Source organism: Mercenaria mercenaria, chromosome 16 (genome assembly GCF_021730395.1).
Source record: "Mercenaria mercenaria strain notata chromosome 16, MADL_Memer_1, whole genome shotgun sequence".
NCBI classification, from domain to species: domain Eukaryota; kingdom Metazoa; phylum Mollusca; class Bivalvia; order Venerida; family Veneridae; genus Mercenaria; species Mercenaria mercenaria.
Window position 1 is genome coordinate 39,742,092 of NC_069376.1, and position 19,874 is coordinate 39,761,965.

General features: G+C 33.9%; 1 protein-coding gene across 1 annotated transcript; it reads left to right on the forward strand.

Moving 5' to 3' along the window:
- The first annotated feature begins 10,575 nt into the window (after positions 1 to 10,575).
- LOC128549308 (transcription intermediary factor 1-alpha-like) lies at positions 10,576 to 11,223 on the forward strand. Its single transcript, XM_053525888.1, has one exon. The coding sequence runs from the start codon at positions 10,576 to 10,578 to the stop codon at positions 11,221 to 11,223; it is 648 nt and encodes a 215-aa protein (XP_053381863.1).
- Positions 11,224 to 19,874: the final 8,651 nt, after the last annotated feature.

Below are 19,874 nucleotides of genomic sequence, written 5' to 3' on the forward strand. Positions count from 1 at the left end.
ATGTCAAATGCTGTAATTTTTATTAAATTCAGCTTTTATTTATTTAGGTCATATTTTGTAATTGTAACGCTGATCCCAATTGATTGAAAGGTTAAGGGAAACCCATTAAGATTGGGGAGAGACAAAAGTTATCAGTGATTGGATAAAGAAGTAATGTTTACAATCAAGACCAGGCGATACTATAATTTCTTTAAAATTTAAATATAATGTACATTAAAGAACACATAGTTTGTTTTGTAGGCTCAACAAAGAAATCATCGTTCTGGAATTGCTTTTATTAGAAGTTAAGTTACAAAATATAGTTATTTTGCTAGTAATATTTAACAAAAAGGGTAATGGTGTTTGAGAAGAAAAATGTGTAAAATTTGAGCAGTTAAGGCTTTAACAATTGTTTGGTGTTTGACATGACACCTTATTAAAAGTATCACATTTTAATTGTCACCTCTCAACTTTGGGATATGTGACAGTCATTTCTATGGTGGCTGATTTCTGCCATTTCGTGTTGGCGTGTCGGTGCCCTCTAAACGTCGATGTTGTTTGCCCATCCAGCAGGAAAACACGAAAACTCGACAAATTAAGTATTTGGCAAGTTTACTTGTTGTCGTGTTTTCGCCCCGCTAACAGGAAATGGCAGGAATCAGCGACCATGCATTTCTTATAATGAAAGCCTATAGAGAATTCAATAGTAGCGCCTGCCCTTTAAAGCTTTTATCTGTAAAGGTAAAGGTAAAGTTTATTTACCGTCGCTTTGTGATACAATTAACATAAGCTCTGTAGAGCTTTTGAGCGACCTTTCTTTAAGAACAGTTAAAACTATCTATACCTTATCCCCAGCAATTTGCTGGTACCCATTTACAGCTGAGCCAATTGAGGCAATCAAAGCTAAGTGTCTTGCCCAAGGACACCGCAATGGGAGTAGCCAAGATTCGAACCAGGGGCCTTCATCTCCTTAGGAAAGCGTCTTAGCCCTCTCAACCTATGTACCCAATGTAATAGTGATGTGCGCCGTGAACTAACTCTTTTCAAGCGGGAAACTTACATATATCTATTACGCAAGCGCCTAATTGTGTTAGCGTCTTGATTCAAGAATTCTCGGTTATACATATTGAATGCGGGAATTAACGCTCTGATAATGTTTCAATATAAAATAATCTCTGCGCATTATCACTTCCCAGAAACAGATAGATTACGTTGAAACGCTAAGAAAAATAAGTACTAGGCTAATAAGATTTGATCAACTAAAAAAAGAACACAGTTCTGTTAAAAGTAACTGAAAGTTAAAATGATTATAACAATTGCTTGTATCCACTGTAGTCGAACATTCTTAACGGTTGTACTTAATTGATAAAATGTTATTGAAACACTGTTCTGCTCGCGGTGTTTCCCACATTTGCCAATCACATGACAATGCCCGTCTACAATTTAAATTACGCAACCTTTTCAAAAAGTAATAATAATATAAAAAATAATAATAATGAAATAAAATGATTTTAAATTTCTACAACGATAAAAGAAAACGAACGTTTCAGAAAATTCGTTTTAGGTCGAAGGTGCTGTCGATCAAAATTCGTTTTAAAATGTCTATATATTGTCATAAAATTCAATTGCGTCACCAGTCATTAATATAAGTACTTATATAAGTACTTATGCTATTTTCAGGTTTTCAGAACTAAAAAAATCAATTTAACTTTCTTACTCTACGAAGTCAGCTGGATATGGTAAAAGAGTAAGTACAATCGGAATCGTATACTGATGCATTTAATTTGATTTTAAAATATAACATTTGTACAAAACTTGGCTGAGCATTTCCATCAATCAATAATTTTGGCGAATATTGCTTTAAATTATAAACCGGCATCGTAAAAAAACTGGTGTTATGCAGCCACTTGAGTTAGACGAAGGGTTAGATTTTGACAACTGTCGTGCATGCTTTCAAGTTATTAATGCCTTTGTAATATTCTAGATAATTAAGTCATATTTATACTTACTTTGTTGTTTGAATTTTGTTTTAATTTCGTTTTGCCATCATATAAATTTTGCAGATATTTGAAAAGCCCGTCAAATTGATATCAACAGACACGGGAGGATTGTTTGAAATAAGCGAAGAGGTCAAGATAGACCTAAATAAAATGATTGATTCTGAGTTATTTGCAATAGCTGGTTTGAACCGGACAAGTAAATCGTAATTAATTTAATGAATCGCTTAGCCGGATCGAATTCTGATCGAATTCTGGTAAATATGTGTAATGGACTTTTATACATTGTTTATGCATATATTCTATAACTTTGTTTCGGTAAACACGCTGCTTTATAATGACTCAGTAAAGGATAGGGTATACTAGGAGAGAGATACGTTTGATCTTTTTCTATTGTAAGTAATAAGCAGGTTTGCTCAGTGCAAAATATTCATCACTCGTTATTTAACTGAGTTATAACAAAATATAACATTACACCCAGACGAATACTTATCATACCTGTAAAATGTTTTTATTTTCTGATTGTCCATTTAAATGTGCATAATACTATTATATAAGATATACCGTTATTGCGATCATAACTTAAGGTAAGATTCCGTTTACTTAAAAACTATAATACCGTTCAGTGTGTAACACACAATTTTTCAAATTCCTATCTTAATTTCAATCGGAATTAAAATATCCTGGTAGCCTTTCTCCCTAAAACTATGTGTATACGAGCAAAAAGGTGCAAGTTCTTGTCCAGTTTTAGTTTTTTATCCAATTAACATTGAATTCTTTTCATTTCTGACATTGACATAATGTTTCTCATTTTATCTTTCACTTTAATACAAAAATTCATCTTAGGCGAGACCGATTGTTACAATAGCTTTATAATTATATAACGATAAAATGACAAAAATATCTTATAAATAAGATATTATGTTAATGCAACACTAGAATTAAATATGCTACATATTAATTATTTTAATATGATGATTATATGAGCAGCATCTGCTCCTGACATCAGACGGCAGTAAAATATTTATTTATAATGCATTAAACCTTTCTCACAAGACAAGAAATCTGAATATGGTCTAGAAATGCGGTGCCAATTTCATGCAGTTGAATGAATTAAAACTCACCCTCGTCGTAATATTAATTAGAATTATTTATTAAAATAAACAAAGTGTTTAACGTTTCATATTTAAGTTTAATTGCCATAAAATAGTTTTTATAAACTGTTAATTTCGGTACCAGCTTAAACACGATCCCCTATTTCGGTATTTTTTATAGCTAAAATTAGTCTGTATTATATTATTCATTGTAAATCGGTCTAAAAATAGTTAAAATCATAAATGATACCTCAACTCTTTTACAAAGAGAAGAAACATATTGGGATGTTTGCGAGATCTGAAAAAAATTAAAAAGATTTTATAAATAATGGAGTTGTCGTAGTAGCGTTTTCAAAAATGTATCAACGTATATGATATTATGCAACCTTCATATTTCAAAGAAGGAACACCTGTGAAATACAATAATCTAAACTTGTAATCATTAAGAAATAACATTTGTAGCTAACGTTTAAAATTTACCTTGAACTTCATGTTGGGTAAAATTTTATAAAATTTGTTTCGATTCAATATTCATTGATTTTCTGCTCCATTATTAAATGCAAAAGTCTATTATATCGCCTACTAAATAGCCGTACATTGTATAAAACAGTTAGAAAAATACTAAACATTAAGTAAAACTAGATATAATTAAAATACTTCAATCGTATCTTTTATTCACAATTCACGTCTTAATACTACTACATTGTGTTTTTAATGATTACCATTCAAAACCGGTTATTGAAGGAGCTCCAATCCTGTTGTAAGGACCCAGACGAATACTACGAATACTTATCATACCTGTAAAATGTGTTTAAGTGAAAATGATGTATGATGATGGACATCAAAACCATCCACCTATATGAAAAACAAACTTTTACTGTTTGGTTTTGGAAAATTTGGCTCTTTGACTGGACAGCATGATTAACAATTGTATTTACTGTTCAATGCAGTCTGTCCCATCTTGAATGTTGTTGGTGATATTGGGACAGATTATATGGATACCACTTTTCTCAGTTAAGAAACATTACAATAACTCAGTTATTTTAAATAAAAATCTGTAATTGAACGGTAGCAATACAAAAATTGTTTTTGCATTACACTTTAACTCGCAGTTATTTCAGCAGTTTCAGCTACGTATGGTAGCTTACTACGTAATACATAATACTACTATATATCGATTTAATTTCTTCACATTCTTGTGAGAAAACACTTATACATTGAGACATTAACATTTCATCTTGACAACATGTACACAAATACATTATCATGCATAGACTTGTAACTGTTACCATATAATATCAGTCAATCTTTTACCTTAAATAATGAAAAAGTTCAGTTAAAGTGTCTCTACCTTAGTTATCCTTTAACATAGTCTAACGTTATTTTTAATTGTACTTATTTCTGAAACAGTGGTCAATTGAGCTAACCTGCAACCTGAATTCTGTGTCAGTTATGACTTGTTCTCTACAGGTAACTGACAACGTCACCGCATGATTCAGATTTGGACAATAATCACGTTAAACTGTATCTTTTGTCAAATTGTCAATGAGAAAATACACCACTCTCGATTCAAAGTCTTGTACTTTGGCTATGGAGCTTAAATAACAAAAAGCAGCCTTCTCTTCCAGATGACAACATAGATGTATGGATAGAAAATTGACACAATATCTAAGAAATGCTGTTTTGAAGTTTTTGAGTAAAAAAGTTATTCTTTGACATCCACGTTGTTACTTTTACATCAAGTTAACATGTACGGAGCAAAGGTTAGATTATGTAAAGAAATATAAGAGAATTGGTATCAATAACTTCCATCTATTTTTGATTTTGCGTTTTGTATTACAAGACATATATAGAATTCAACACTAAACGAATTATATTTCATTTTTCCCCAATATATGTTTTTGATATTTATGCCTATAAAAGTTAAAACATCCAGTGTACAGAATAATTATGAAACATGTACAATTTTGTATATATGGCTCATAGTAACTGAATGGGTATGAAATTTCAGTCTTAGGAGCAATATGATCTTGAAAAACAAATAAAGTCATCTATTGATCATGGGTAATCTTTCTTTGAAAACTGATTGCCTTAAGATAGTACTGCATGTGTGATTAACTGGAAGTGACAGTTTCAACATTCTGGGTCAATGGGGTTCTTTAAATTCTTGATCGGAAGTGGTTTTCCATGTTCGGGCCCCTGTATACTTGGCCTTTGATGAGTGACCCCAAAAACAATAGGGGTCGTCTACCCTATAAGCACTGCCACCCTATAAAGTATGAAGGTTCTAGGAAAAAGGGGTCTCCAGTTATTGATCGGAAATTAAGTGTTACGGACGGACGGACATGGCAAGAACAATATGTCCCCCACTGAGTTAAGACAACGTCTAACTATTTTGGCAATATCTGTAGTAGTAGTACAGTAGTATTATTACATTAAACTGTGTGATGGTTTTGTTGTTGTTGTTGTTTGTTTTTGTTTTTTTCACAATTAGAAAAACAGTTTGTTAATAAAATACATATCTTTATCAATATTCAGTAATGCAATAAGATATAAATCTATTCATTAAACAATCTTAACTAAATTTTAAAAAGCTTGAAAGAGAACATATATTTATTTATGAGTAATCTCATAAAGATAATATATACGCCTGTTACTTTATCTGGAGTAGAAAGACTTTAAACGACATTCGCTAATATTATCTCTTACATGCACTTAAATAAATGATAAATTATTGCTTTATCAGTTAAGAATATTGAACTAAAAGTCAAGAAGTGTTTACTAGATTACAAAATGAATTTTATGTATATATTTCATGGTATGCTTTACAAATGTATTTCATCAAGTTTAATATTAACAAAACAATTGATTCCATTCTAGCTTAAACAACAACTTTTAGTGCAACAAAATTACTTAGAGAATCTATATACAATCAACATTTTTATTGCATAGGAACCACATGACTTTTCATATCAAGATAAACACATTGTCTGTGTAGCTGATCTAATGATCCAGAAAAGGGGCAAATGTTCAGCTAAATTATGTGTCTTCCTCTGTACATTACATATGACTATTGAGACTTGTTGTCTATTGCAGTTCTACTGATATTAGAGAATAGGACTATTAAATGATTGCTTATATTGCATCCTACCACGGTGATATTGCAGCACCATAACGTGCTACTGCTTTTTTACCAAAATATTGCAGCATACATTGTGATAAATCTAACATTGCAGCCCGCCATTGTGATATTGCCGATACTGCAGAAATCAATCGTGATACTGCTAATACTGCAGCACTTTTTATTTAAGATACTTTCGATATTGCAGCACACCGCTGTGATACTTCTGATATTGCTGCACACCACTGTGACTTTGGTGATACTGCAGCACACCATTGTGATACTGCTGATATTGCAGAACATAATTTCGATTGTGATACTTATGATATTGCAGCATGCATACAACTGTTATACTGCTGATATTGCTGCACAACTGCTGATACTGCAACACACATTGTAATACTTCTAATATTGCAGCTCACTATAGTGATATTGTGTATAGCAGCAAATAATTGTGGTAGCGCTGCTACTGCGGCACACAATAGGTTAACTGTTGGTTTCACAGCATAGCATTGGTACACAGGTGATATTGTGATACTAATGATTTTGCAGCACTCCATTGTTAAACTTCTGATATTGCATCACATTATTGTTACACTGCTGATTTTGCAGCACTATATTATTATGCTGCTGATATTGCATTACATCATTTTTATACTGCTGATATTGCAGTATACCATTGTTATACTGCTGATACTGCAGCACACCATTGTGATACTGATGATATGATAGCGCACTAAAGAAATACTGCAGCAAACCATTATGATACTACTAATACTGCATCACCACTGTGATACTGCTTACACTGCAGCACATTATTGTGATAATGCCACAAGTGCAGCACACACTTTTGATACCTTTGATACTGTGGCATACCATAATGAAACTTCTGATATTGCAGCATACCACTGCAATTACTACTGCAACATTTCCATATGATACTTCTGATTCTACAAGAAGCCATTTTGGTACTTCTTATATTGCAGCACACCGCTATGATACTGCAGAACACTATTTTATTACTGTAATACTGCCGCACACCATTGTGATACTTTTGATGCTTCAATATTGCAGCACTCCACTGTGATACTGCTGACCCTACAGCAAACAGTTATGAGACTTCTTATTACTACAGAACACCATTGTGATACTACTGATATTGCAGCACAACGTTGCGATATTACTGATAATTTAGCATGCCAGTGTAATATTATTGATATTGCTGTACAACTGATGATACTGCAACACACTATTGTTACACTTCTGATATTGCAGTACACTATAGTGATACTGTGTACAGCAGCCCACAATTAAGATACTGTTAATACTACAGCACACCATAGTTTTACTGTTGGTATAACAGCATACCATTGGTATACAGCCAATATTATAATGTTATTAATCAAGCAGTTTCATATTGGCCTTGTTATTTGTCCAAGGGTTGTCGTTGCCGAGGGCCAATACGACTGCCCGAGGACAAATAACTAGGCCAATATACGGCCTCGGGCCAATACGACACCCCTTGGACAAACAACTTGGTCATTTTGAAATCGCTTTATTAATGATGATATTATTATTCAACTTTCAACTGTTGGCGGTAACAGTATTAAGAACTCTGTGAGTTACCTTATGGCAGCTATGCGTGTTCAGGCGAAAAATCTTGACAAGTTGTTTAGACTTATTTTAAACATCACAATAATTTCAGCCGGTAAAACAGAATGAGTTGTATGTAGGTACTTGAGAATAACTTTGAGTGGTATTGTTGATGTGACACAATGAAGAGTAACTAGAACTTACCTTACTTTTTGAATTCTTATTTTGATATTTCCTTTAGTGAGTTACATTATCATTTGAACTGTGATAAAACTGCTTTTAAAGTCATTTCCTTTAAGGCTGCAGGCAACGAGACACAAAATTGTACACATATGTGTTGATCAAGATAATACATCCAACCAAGCACATATTATACACTCCCATGCCTCGTTTAATTCTTATCCGAAATTGTTTGCAGTTCACAACTGACACTCTTGTTCGCGAATTTATTCATCCACATTGCAGAATTTTAATCGTTATTTATCATTGCATAAATATTCCACACTATCAAAATGTCTGTTAAATGTATTAAGTTTCATCATTTTAATTAATCTGAGTTTCCGTATTTTCTTATTATTTCCCTTGACAACTGCCAGATTTTCTGACAGGAAACACTTGCATTTTACACAATACCGAATAAGCGAAAGTATCGTTGTAATCTATGAAGACGTACATCCTGCTCAGACATACTTGGTTATTACATGAACATGTTAGATGATTTTTTGTCAAAATGTGAAAAAAATGTAATATAAAAATCTGATGTAAAACATAATGGCGTCATTTAAAAAATCTAACGGAAGTGACTTCTCTGTATTGGCCCTCTTTTTTGAACCAATCAAAATGCTTGAATTTCGTATTGGCCCTGTTTTTCTCGTATTGGCCCTGTATTTCTCATATTGGCTCAGTCATGTTTTGTATCAGCTTTGTTTGTTTCATAGATGTTTGCAGTTGATCTAATACAGTATGTAATATTGTAAAGTTGAATAATAATACAGCACACTTATTGTGATACAGATGATATGATTGGACACCATAGTTATATTGATGATATTGCAGCACACTATTGATATATTGCTGATATTGCAGCACACCATTGTGGTACTACTGATATTGCAGCACAACGTTGTGATTCTACTGATAATTTAGCATACCATGTGTTATATTATTGATATTGCTGATACTACCGCACACTCTTATTACACTTATGATATTGTAGTACACTACAGTGATATTGTGTATAGCAGGACACAATTAAGATACTCTTGATAATGCAGCACACCATTGATTTACTTGTCGTATAACAGCATACCATTTGTATACAGCTAATGTTGCAGCAAGCCTTTGTTATATTGCTGAAATTGTAGTACACTATTGTTATACTGCTGATATTGCAGCACACCATAATGATTGTGAAACTGTATATAGTAGCATACCATTGCGATACGGATGATATGATGGGACACTTAAGTTATATTGATGAAATTGCAATACATTCTTGTGAAACTGTGTATAGCTGCACACCAATGTGATTCCGGTCATATAGAAGTACATAATTGAGACTGTAGATATTGTAGCATACTGTTGTGAAAATGATGATATTGCAGCACATGACTTTAACATTGCTGATTCTGTAGCACTCAATTGACTTACTTCTTGTATTGCAGCATACATCTGTGAACTGATGATATTGCAGCACACTATTGTAATACTGTAAATCAGGTTTTTTCGCGTATGGCAAATTTCGCGATTTTGGCATTAATATAAGTTTTGCAAATCTAATTTTGGCGAATTTGTTATACCCGACCATTTTTTTTTCGTGTTACTTCTGCTGACAACGGGACATTGCTCTATTCGCCTAAGATTTATGATGCTATATACCGGTATGTGCAGTCGCCTGGATATACTCAGTTTTCGTATTATTTGCAGTTATTTTTTAGCATTTACAAAGTTCAACATAGACATGTTTACTTTACAAAATGATCATGCATGTAAATTGCTTTGAATGTATTTATTGGTATAAACGGTAAAGTGGCTGACGGTTTATCGATAAATTCAAGTTTGCATGCAGTCAAGTCCAAGTATTTAGATTTGAACTTCGCTCACTCGGTCACTAAAGATTTGTGATTTATTGAAAAGGTTTAACGCTTAGTATCCTCCGAAATACAATTATGGTATTATTGTGTTATCGGATATTGGTATAGATATTGATTTGATACCTGGATAATACAACGTGTACTATTTACGATGACGCCGGCAAGCAAATTGAAAGGAGGACATCCAGTTACAGAAACTCAAAAATTTCTTGTATTTAATTTTCGCTGATCTATTTTTTCGCGATATTTAGGGGCATGCAAATGTAACGAAAGTTAGATACGTGCGAAAAAAAAACTGATTTACGGTATTTATGATATTTCAGCACACTATTGCGATACAGCGGCAATAGTTCACGAAATTATTTGCACTTGCATTTCGGTGATACTTTTATGACTATTTTTCACACATCTTACACTTTCTTTAAATGACTGGAAAGTCTGGATAACTTAACCATTGTACTCATCCTTGTATGACATAGGGTTTATAGAAATGCTCATTTAAAATGAATGCAAGCATTTGAACCTATTATCAACAACGAAGAGATAGGAACATCAGACTTTGTATTATCATATGACTATGAGTTACATTATTTAACCCTCTGTGATAAGCTTAGGTTAATTCAATATGAAATCTCTAGGCCGGTGTGGAAATACTATACTAAAAGCTTTTAATTTAATAACATAAAATATTGTGAAAAATGGCGTCATCCTTGAGTGGGTCACAGACACAAGACTCTGATGAATTACAAGAAATGTACTGTGAGGAATGTGACAAGCATTCAGTAAAATATGTGCCTGCGGAAGGTTTCTGTGTGGACTGTGTGGAATATAGATGTGATCTGTGTATCTTATATCATAAGAAACACTATCGTTATCATCAAGTTCAAGACAAAAACAAAATGCCTCAAGATTTCTGTTTTGAAAAATGCTCTGATCATCCATATAAAATAGCTAAATTTTACAGTGAAAAATGTGATAAATTTGCTTGCTACGTGTACAAGACAAATAACCACCAAAACTGTAATAAAGTCAGACATTTACCAACGCTAGTTAAAGGAGTGGAGCAAAGTAATGAGTTTAAGGACCTTTTAGAACAAATGGACACTTTGTCTGAAGACCTAGAATATACAAAACAGCAACTCCAATCAAATCTGACATATATCATTTCGCAAGAAACCAATGAAAAGTTGAAAATTAGCAATCAGAAAGACAAACTTGTGTTTAGCTACATTAAACAGCAGAAAGAAGGCATTGAAAGCTTTGAAAAGAAAATGGAAGAACCGAGGGAAAGGCAGGCATTTGTTGAACAACTGGCAGATAAAAAGAGAAATTTGAGGAGAAACTAAATTATGCAGAAATAGATGTTATAAAGAAGATAAAACGTTCAAAAGAAACCGACCTTGCAAATCTAGACTCATTGATGAAGACAACTTTGACCTTGATACATTATTCGGAAATATCATGGGCACATTTCAAACAGAAACAAAATCTCGGTCAAAGGTCTAGGTCAATTATTTATTGCAATGAAAACTGCAAATGAATGTTTAGGGAATCTTGGAAAGAAATTAAGTGGGGTAAAAGAAAAGAATGAAGTACATTGTTATAACATTGCATTGAGCTTACACAAACTGACCTAACTATGGAAAATCTTGAAACACTACCAACTTTTTCTCTTATGAGAATATACCTAAGTCAACAAAAGGAATAGCTGCTACATTTCATTCTGACATAGATACATGTTATTCTTATGGCCAATGTTTATGTCCGCTGTCTGTGAACACACTGATTGTTGCATTTTTTCAAGCCAAATGCCTTGCAGTGTTCCGAAACTTAAGGCAAAAAAGCCACAAGTTAAAACAGTCGATGTGTCCTCTAAACCATTGGGCATCACAAAAGTTGAAGATATTAAAGTTGCTGTTATATTTCCAAGTGAAGAAATTGTCAGGTTAATAACGTTTTCTGAGACCATGACTGTGACCAATACAGTTGATATAAATGTAGAAGCAGACTGTTGTGGTATTGTCTGCAGTAATGACAATCTCATTGTATCCTATTATCCTAGAAAAGTTCAGATTCTTGATATGTCAGGTCATGTACTTAAATTGTTTGTTAAAGATTCTAAAGGATACCTCTGTTTAGTGTTTCTTACTACTTGGCAGTTAGTCCAGACAATACAACCATATATGTATCTGACTGCGGCAGAGACACAGTGACAAATCTGACCTTTGAAGGTAAGGTCAATGCAATCTACATGGAGGATCAACTGACTGCAGTGGATACGTCAGGGATGGTATACGTGTGTGGGTTTAACTCAAACAATGTTCATCAACTATCATCTGACCTTACCAATGTGAAGATCCTGCTGAATTGAAGTCATGGTATAAACCGCCCAGTGAATGTCTCATACTACGAGAATAACTATAATATATATGTTGGGATGTACAACAACAATTTTTTTTTCAATTTATCACTGGAGTAAATTAGACAACTAGATTATTCCTATAATAACATGTACATTATCACCTTTGCGCTCACACATTGTTGTCAACAGGTTAATGTCAGCATAGAGTGATTTAAATTTTCTTTTTCAGCATATCTTTCAATTTTGTTTGGCTGCTATTTATAAAGAATGATAAGTTGATGCAGGAGATAAACAATGAAATTATTTGTAAAAACCCTATATTGAAATAAGCAAATTCGATGAATTGGTATCCCCCGCCGAAAGGGTTTGCGGTGAGGAATGGCAAAAAATATATCCGGCAAAAAGTTAAGGATGTGACTACATGTAAGAAGCAAATTATTTCGTTAGTCAAAATCAATTTAACAGAAAACGAATGTTTAAAGTGTACATAATAAATGTATGTTACGTTGATCCTGACTAAAGAAATTATTTTGAATGGAATATGTTTACTGTAATAAGCTTAGCTTTTAGAATGAAATAGAGTTATTTGAAATGTGAGCTTGAAGTGTAACCGGAACGAAATATTGTCTTTGAGTAGTTTGACAGCAAGTGTTGCTGTTTAACATGTACATTTGAACTTAAAAGAACAGATGTCCTTAAAAAACACAATCAAGTAAGATATCTTGAACATGGTTGGGGGCGAGGTGGGTGCGGAAAAAATATATGTATATATATATTTCTTTTTTTTGGGGGGAGGGGGGTGGGTGCGGGGCGGGGGTGAACTTCACATGCTGATTATAAATATTGATGGAAAATCAAAAAATGAAAACAAATTGGGGGGAGGGATGCAAGATCAGTGGTTGGTATGACTGGGTGGAGGAGCGAGTTGGCGGAATAATGGTACAACTTGCATGTTGATAAATATTCATGGAGTGTTTAAAAAATCTAAAATAAGGAATGATTTTTTTTTGGGTTGGGGGAAGGTTGGGAGGGGGAGGGGTGTGACCAAGGCAAGGGGATGACCAGGTGTGGGTACACAACTTCACATGTTTATTATTAATGTTCATGGAAAAGAATGAAAGAAATTGAATGAAATTCTACCAATGGTAAGTTTGTTATGTAAAAATATGTAGATTTTTGAACAATTAAAGGGCAATAACTCTGAAGTTACTAAAGAAATCCGAACGAAATTGTGTGTGCACAACCACATTATGGTGATCTGAATTCAGTTAAGTTTCATAGTTCTAGGTCAAATATTTCAAATGTTATGAAGCAGAAATTGGCATATTTATAGTGCCCTTTATAGTTAACGTTAGAAACTTCTAAGGGACATAACACTGGTCTTACCCGAGCAATCTGGCTGAAACTTGACGGGCCACATTACCTCATAGTGATGAACATGTATATAAAATTTTCTTTTAAATATTCCCGACCACTTCCTAGATATAGCTCCGGGCGGACGAACGAACTGACATACGGAAAGACGCACGGACGGACAACTCCAAAACTATATCCCTCCGACTTAGTTGGGGATAATAATAAATGTTTGAGAAGCTGATCAGACCTTGTATCACATGAAACTGTAAAATGTAGAGACGTTTTGCATTTTCGCACTAGGTGTGTTAGCAATGGTTGATGCAGGACGACTGATACAAGATAAACGTTTTAAATGTTCTAGGAGATTTCTATTATGGATTTACTTGGTCTATAAAAACATCATTAGTAATAATTTATTTTATTTAAAATTTATCTGAAATCAAACACAGTGTTTTAAACCAAGTTTTTTTAATTGGCACTAACAGACGTTAATTAATAGTCAATGACAAGGAAAGAGCATTTACTCTCAATATTTTGTATTTTGTTATAATTTATTTTTTATTTCATTACCCTGTTTTCAATCCATTATCTTTTACCTGAAACATTTTATTTATGAAAGTAAAAGTGGATTATAGATATTTTCTTTACTTCTTCATTAAAAAAAAGAAATACATCAGCACAATGAGATTTTCATAATACAAACCTTAAAGAAAGAGAAAAGAAGTACAGTTTGTGAGGGCCTTGTTATTATCATTAATGTAATATATAGTTCTAACATAAATGATAGTCGCACTTTATTTCATCAAGACATGAATCTTCTAGAGTAGGATGACAGGTAATGCTCGTGTCTGCAGGTTGACACAAAGGTGAGCGGAAACCATATGATAGTTCATTGAACTGAAAATTGTTCAATAATCTATATTATAAAAGTATAGAAATCAACTCTCCAACATAATGTCTAAACTAGTTATTTTATAAAACGATATTTATGTCTTTCTATCTAATATATGCATCATTATTATGTATGTGCAGCTAGGTAATGTTGTCAAGTAAATAGAGGATTCATATCCAGCTTCAAAACCCTGAAACGGCTGACCTGCTGTCGCCTTAATATATGTGTGTCTTTTTACCAACAATTGAAACTGATGAACTACTGCATATCTATGTGCACCTAAATAATCCCACTAATAGATGACCGATCACAGTCTTGGCTCTAGCAATAAGTAAAATTGCTTTTGCCCTGCTCATTCTGCATGACCATTTAAAGCCGTGAACAAGATAACCCTGCTCCAGCACAGAGTTGTAGAGTTAAGTTCTTTTTGAAAGAAGAGGTAGGATTAGTTACATTCGGAGCACTGATGGCTGCTGCAATCCCTGTCAGTATAACGTTTACGTATAAAGATGGAAACGACCTTATCGCAATGATGGAAAAGCTGGAGAAATGTTCGCTACTAGTTCTAGATCCTGGATTAGAAAGCATTAATTGGAACATTCTTCGGAGGCTTCTTGACGAATATAAAGCTGACGGTAAAGTTCGAAGTAAGAAAATGCCCTATTTAAGACATCTGTTAGGTGTTGCATTCGACAGAGATCCAGATGTCTCCAACGTCAAGGACTTCAGAGACCTTATAGAGGAAGATCATCCAAACATAGAACTTCCCGACATAGACACTAATGAAGTTTCCGGACTATTTCAAACCTCTGGAAGTACTGGAGTACCTAAACTTGTGGCGCACGTGCATCTTAGCTCAATGAAGTTTGCAGAATCACATACTTCTGAGTTGATAGAAGACAAGTACATCCCGTTTAATGACCATTTATCGGGGTTGAGGGTTTACGCAGACGCTAAAAGCTATTACCGGTATATTGTAATTTAGTTATCTCAAGTAAATCAAATTCTACCATATTTTTTTCCAAATAAATTTTGTATGTGTTGACATGACAACCAGAATTCCAAAGCACCCATGCAGTATGAGAATATAGGGGTATATAGATAAAAGACATGTGATGAAACTTAAATAAGATACAATGTTAAGTTATTATTCAGTAAAATCATTTTGAAAGGTAAAAAAATGTTCTTCATGAATATTTGGTGGTCTCAATTTTATTTTTATATCACTAATACAGGCTCTCTCTTTGGACAGTCAGGTTCAGAGAGTTCATTTTTGTCATGGAACGACCCATATAACAACTATATTGTCAGAGACCACCAATTCAAAAAAGTACAGGGAACTTATTGGGACTGAGGTAAGTGTATACCTGGTAATATGAAAATGTTTGTCCGTTCTGATTGGTCAGTCATGTAAACAAACCCAAGAAGTGTTGAGGTTTTCAAAATGGAATATTTTTACTGCATTTACGGTATTTTATTATTCATTTTGACAAAATTTGCTACATTTTATGTGTATTTACAAATAGTTTTATCAAATGAATTTCTCCCACCATGCCAACGATGTAAACAGGGGGTCATCTCCTTCACACAAAAAATACTTAAATAAAGTACCCCTATTCATATATTTTTCGACCGATTCTGGTGGAACTAAGATTGGTTTTGAAAACAGATGTGATTGGGTATACATTTTTCGATTTATGGAAGGCCGTACATGCCATAATGTTAATGGAAGTTTATGGGAAAACAATTGGTGTTCTCTAACCTTATATGTGTATACATATAACAAATTAGATGGCAAAAATGAACTCTCTGAACCTGACTGTCCAATGAGAGACTCCATTTCGTAGACCGCACTTGGCAATGAAGAGTCTTCAGCATGTTCAAAGGGCTATTCTGTTACTATGTTATAATACACTAAATTGTTTGGTAATTGTTTGATAGTTAGCTCTACGGATCGCGGGGTCGCGAGTTCGATCCTCGGGCGAGGCGTGTGTTCTCCGTGACTATTTGATAAACGACATTGTGTCTGAAATCATTAGTCCTCCACCTCTGATTCATGTGGGGAAGTTGGCAGTTACTTGCGGAGAACAGGTTTGTACTGGTACAGAATCCAAGAACACTGGTTAGGTTAACTGCCCGCCGTTACATAACAGAAATACTGTTGAAAAACGACGTTAAACCCAAAACAAACAAATGATAGTTGGCTACTTAGCTTTGAAATGGGTCTCAGGCAGTAAGATATTTAGCAATAGTTACTTTGAAACTATTTTGATTTATACTCTTCCATAACGTTTTAACTACTATAGGGGCATCCAGTAGATGGCGAGAATTTATACATCACTTCCTTATTAATCGAGTGTATTCATATGTTGCATATACCTGACTAAGCCAATTAGCAATAGAAGTGTGACATCCCGTGAAAAAAATATGACATCATATCTCATGACTCAAGGTAGAGTAGCAGCGCGCTTACAATAACAAAGCATTTTCCTAAAGGAAATCGAGTGTATAAATGTTTGAAACGCTTCGGTGTATTTGTGGAAAAGATGCACTCCCACAAGATGCAGTGTACAGAATACTTGTTTTAAAAGATGGGCGATACGGTGTACAATCAAAGTCCATGGCTGGAGACAAGTTGAAGAAACTCATAAAGAAAGTGCTAGGGAAGTAAATAAAATTTTGGTCTCTGATAAATGATTAACCTGCAAGGAGATAGCACATGATATTGGAATCTGTCAATGGTCCGTACATACGAATGTTACGAGTAAGTTGGCCATCAATTATTTTATAGTACCAGTCGGAAGTTTTGCCACATTCTGTCTATACTTAAATAAGAGTACCTAAGACTACGACATATTTCCAGAACTAAAGGATGTGTAAAATTCTACGATCTCAAAGAAATGAAAATAAATATGACCGCGCAGGTCCTACACAATAACGATGGTTGCCTAGTAATAAATATTCAAGGTTTGTCTCATCATCTAGAGTCGGTAATCCGCAAATAGGAATATTATTTTGAATGAACATTTTGATTATGTTTTTAGTTTTAAACACGTTCTTGCTATTTTTTGGATGACCCTCGCAATCATGAATTATAGTATTGCTATAAGATAAATCGTATCAGAACTTTTTGATATTTGTGTATTTTTCTGAGTTTTTCGAATATTACTGCTACGATCAGCGATAGATAATTTCTACAAAAATAATATGTATTGCTTTTTATTACAACTGGATAGTAAGATATTATGATCGAGCTTACAACTTTGTCATTTAGATTGTTTTAAGGAAATAAAAGAAGATACTTTTAACTCATTCAATTTCATTTGCAAAATGATTGCATACATACTATTATTGCCTAAAATATTATATTTGAAGGCTGGGTATTTCCTCTAACAATAAAATATCGAAATAAAATTTAGTATTTTTTTTATTTTCAAATGAAGACCATTTAGAACCTAAGATAAACTAAGCTTGTTATACGATAGAGAATTCTTGATACGTTACCAAAGAAGTTTATAACACTGGTAGATTGAAATCTTGTCAATTCCAGTTGTTGATATACGACCTGAACGTATTGGAATATTGATCTACGATAATGCAGACCGGGATGAATGTTGATCTACGACATGAATGATTTGAGTGTTGACCTCACATTGCAGACCTGTGTCTATATTGTATGTCGTCTACGACCTGAACATTTTTGAACGTTGATCTGCCATCAGGACATTTATGACTTAGATTTACGACCTTGTCTTTTTAATGTTGATTAAAATACTTCAAAATAAAAATATGTAATGTTATTAAAATGCCATTTTAGATTTCACTGGATTTTGATCTATGACCTTACCAATTTTGATTGCTGATTTTGGACCTGGATCTACATTGAATGTTCATCTTCGATTAATTTCAAATGTTAATTTCAAGACCTTGGATTAAATTGATTTCAAACTACGATATTAAGTCCAAGTTTTGATCATGAATATGTTTGAAATAATGCAATCCCTTCAACATTGTTGTGGAATAGGGGATTGGCAGGTGTTGTTCTGTTCATTACCTTTCATAAATCCCAACTGCTATTGAAAGACTTCGTTTTGATCTATGATAGAAATTATAGATGCTATTTTCATATAATTTTCATCGTATAGAAAACTCCTGCCCACGCTAATCGCAAAGTATTTCATCATTAAACCAGTCTATAAAAATACAAAGCAAAAATCGTCCAGAGGATTTAATTTTCGCTATATTCGCGAGCCCTGCCCTACATCTCGCGAAAATTAATGATCGCGTAAATATTCACCATTAATATAATTCGAATTCAAGTATGATACTATTTTTACAATTTCGCAAATATTCAACTCGCGAAGTACTCAAAATATCAAATACGCGAAATTTTGACCCAGCAAAAATGTGTGCTTTTACAGTAAACATACATTATATATGAAAATATTACTAAATTAAGTAGACAGGTAAAGGAGTTATAAAACTGGAACATGTCATGTACATTTGTTTTTGCGGTTATCTCTCTTCACATAATTATGCATATCAGATTTGAATTATCGGTCATTGAAATGTGTGTTAATCATGTGCGTTCATTTGGGGACATATAAATAGTTTCAAAGAGTGACTTCATGTAAAAAGGAAAATGAAGGAAATGTTTACGAAGAGTTATGTTAATTTGTTTGTTTGTTTTGGGTTTAACGCCGTTTTTCAACAGTATTTAAGTCATGTAACGGCGGGCAGTTAACCTAACCAGTGTTCCTGGATTCTGTACCAGTACAAACCTGTTCTCCGCAAGTAACTGCCAACTTCCCCACATGAATTATCAGGGGTGGAGGACGAATGATTTCAGACACAATGTCTTTTATCAAATCGTCACGGAGAACATACGCCCCGCCCGAGAACCGAACTCGCGACCCCGCGATCCGTAGACCAACACTCTCCCTACTGAGCTAAGCGGGCGTGCTGAGTTATGTTAAAATTGACCGTCCCCCGATTGAATTAAAAGTAGTAGGAAAATAAGGCCAAGAGCTCCACAATTGTGGAGCATTTTCACAAAGGCCAAGAGCTCCACAATTGTGGGGCATTGTCACTAAGGCCAAGAGCTCCACAATTGTGGAGCATTGTCACTAAGGGCATGAACTCCACAATTGTGGATCATTGTCACTACAGGCATGAACTCTGCAATTGTAGAGCATAGTCACTGCAGGTAAGGGCTTTCAGGTCTGGTCCAACTAGGGATTTCATTTCAAACCCTCCGATCAGCGTGGGCATATAAGTGGAGCCTTCATTTAAAGGAAGAGAATTAACCAATACTCAGTTGTATGAACACCAATGGTTTATCTCCCCTACACCTGGAGGTTTTTCTTTTTTCAAACCCCTTTTTGGTT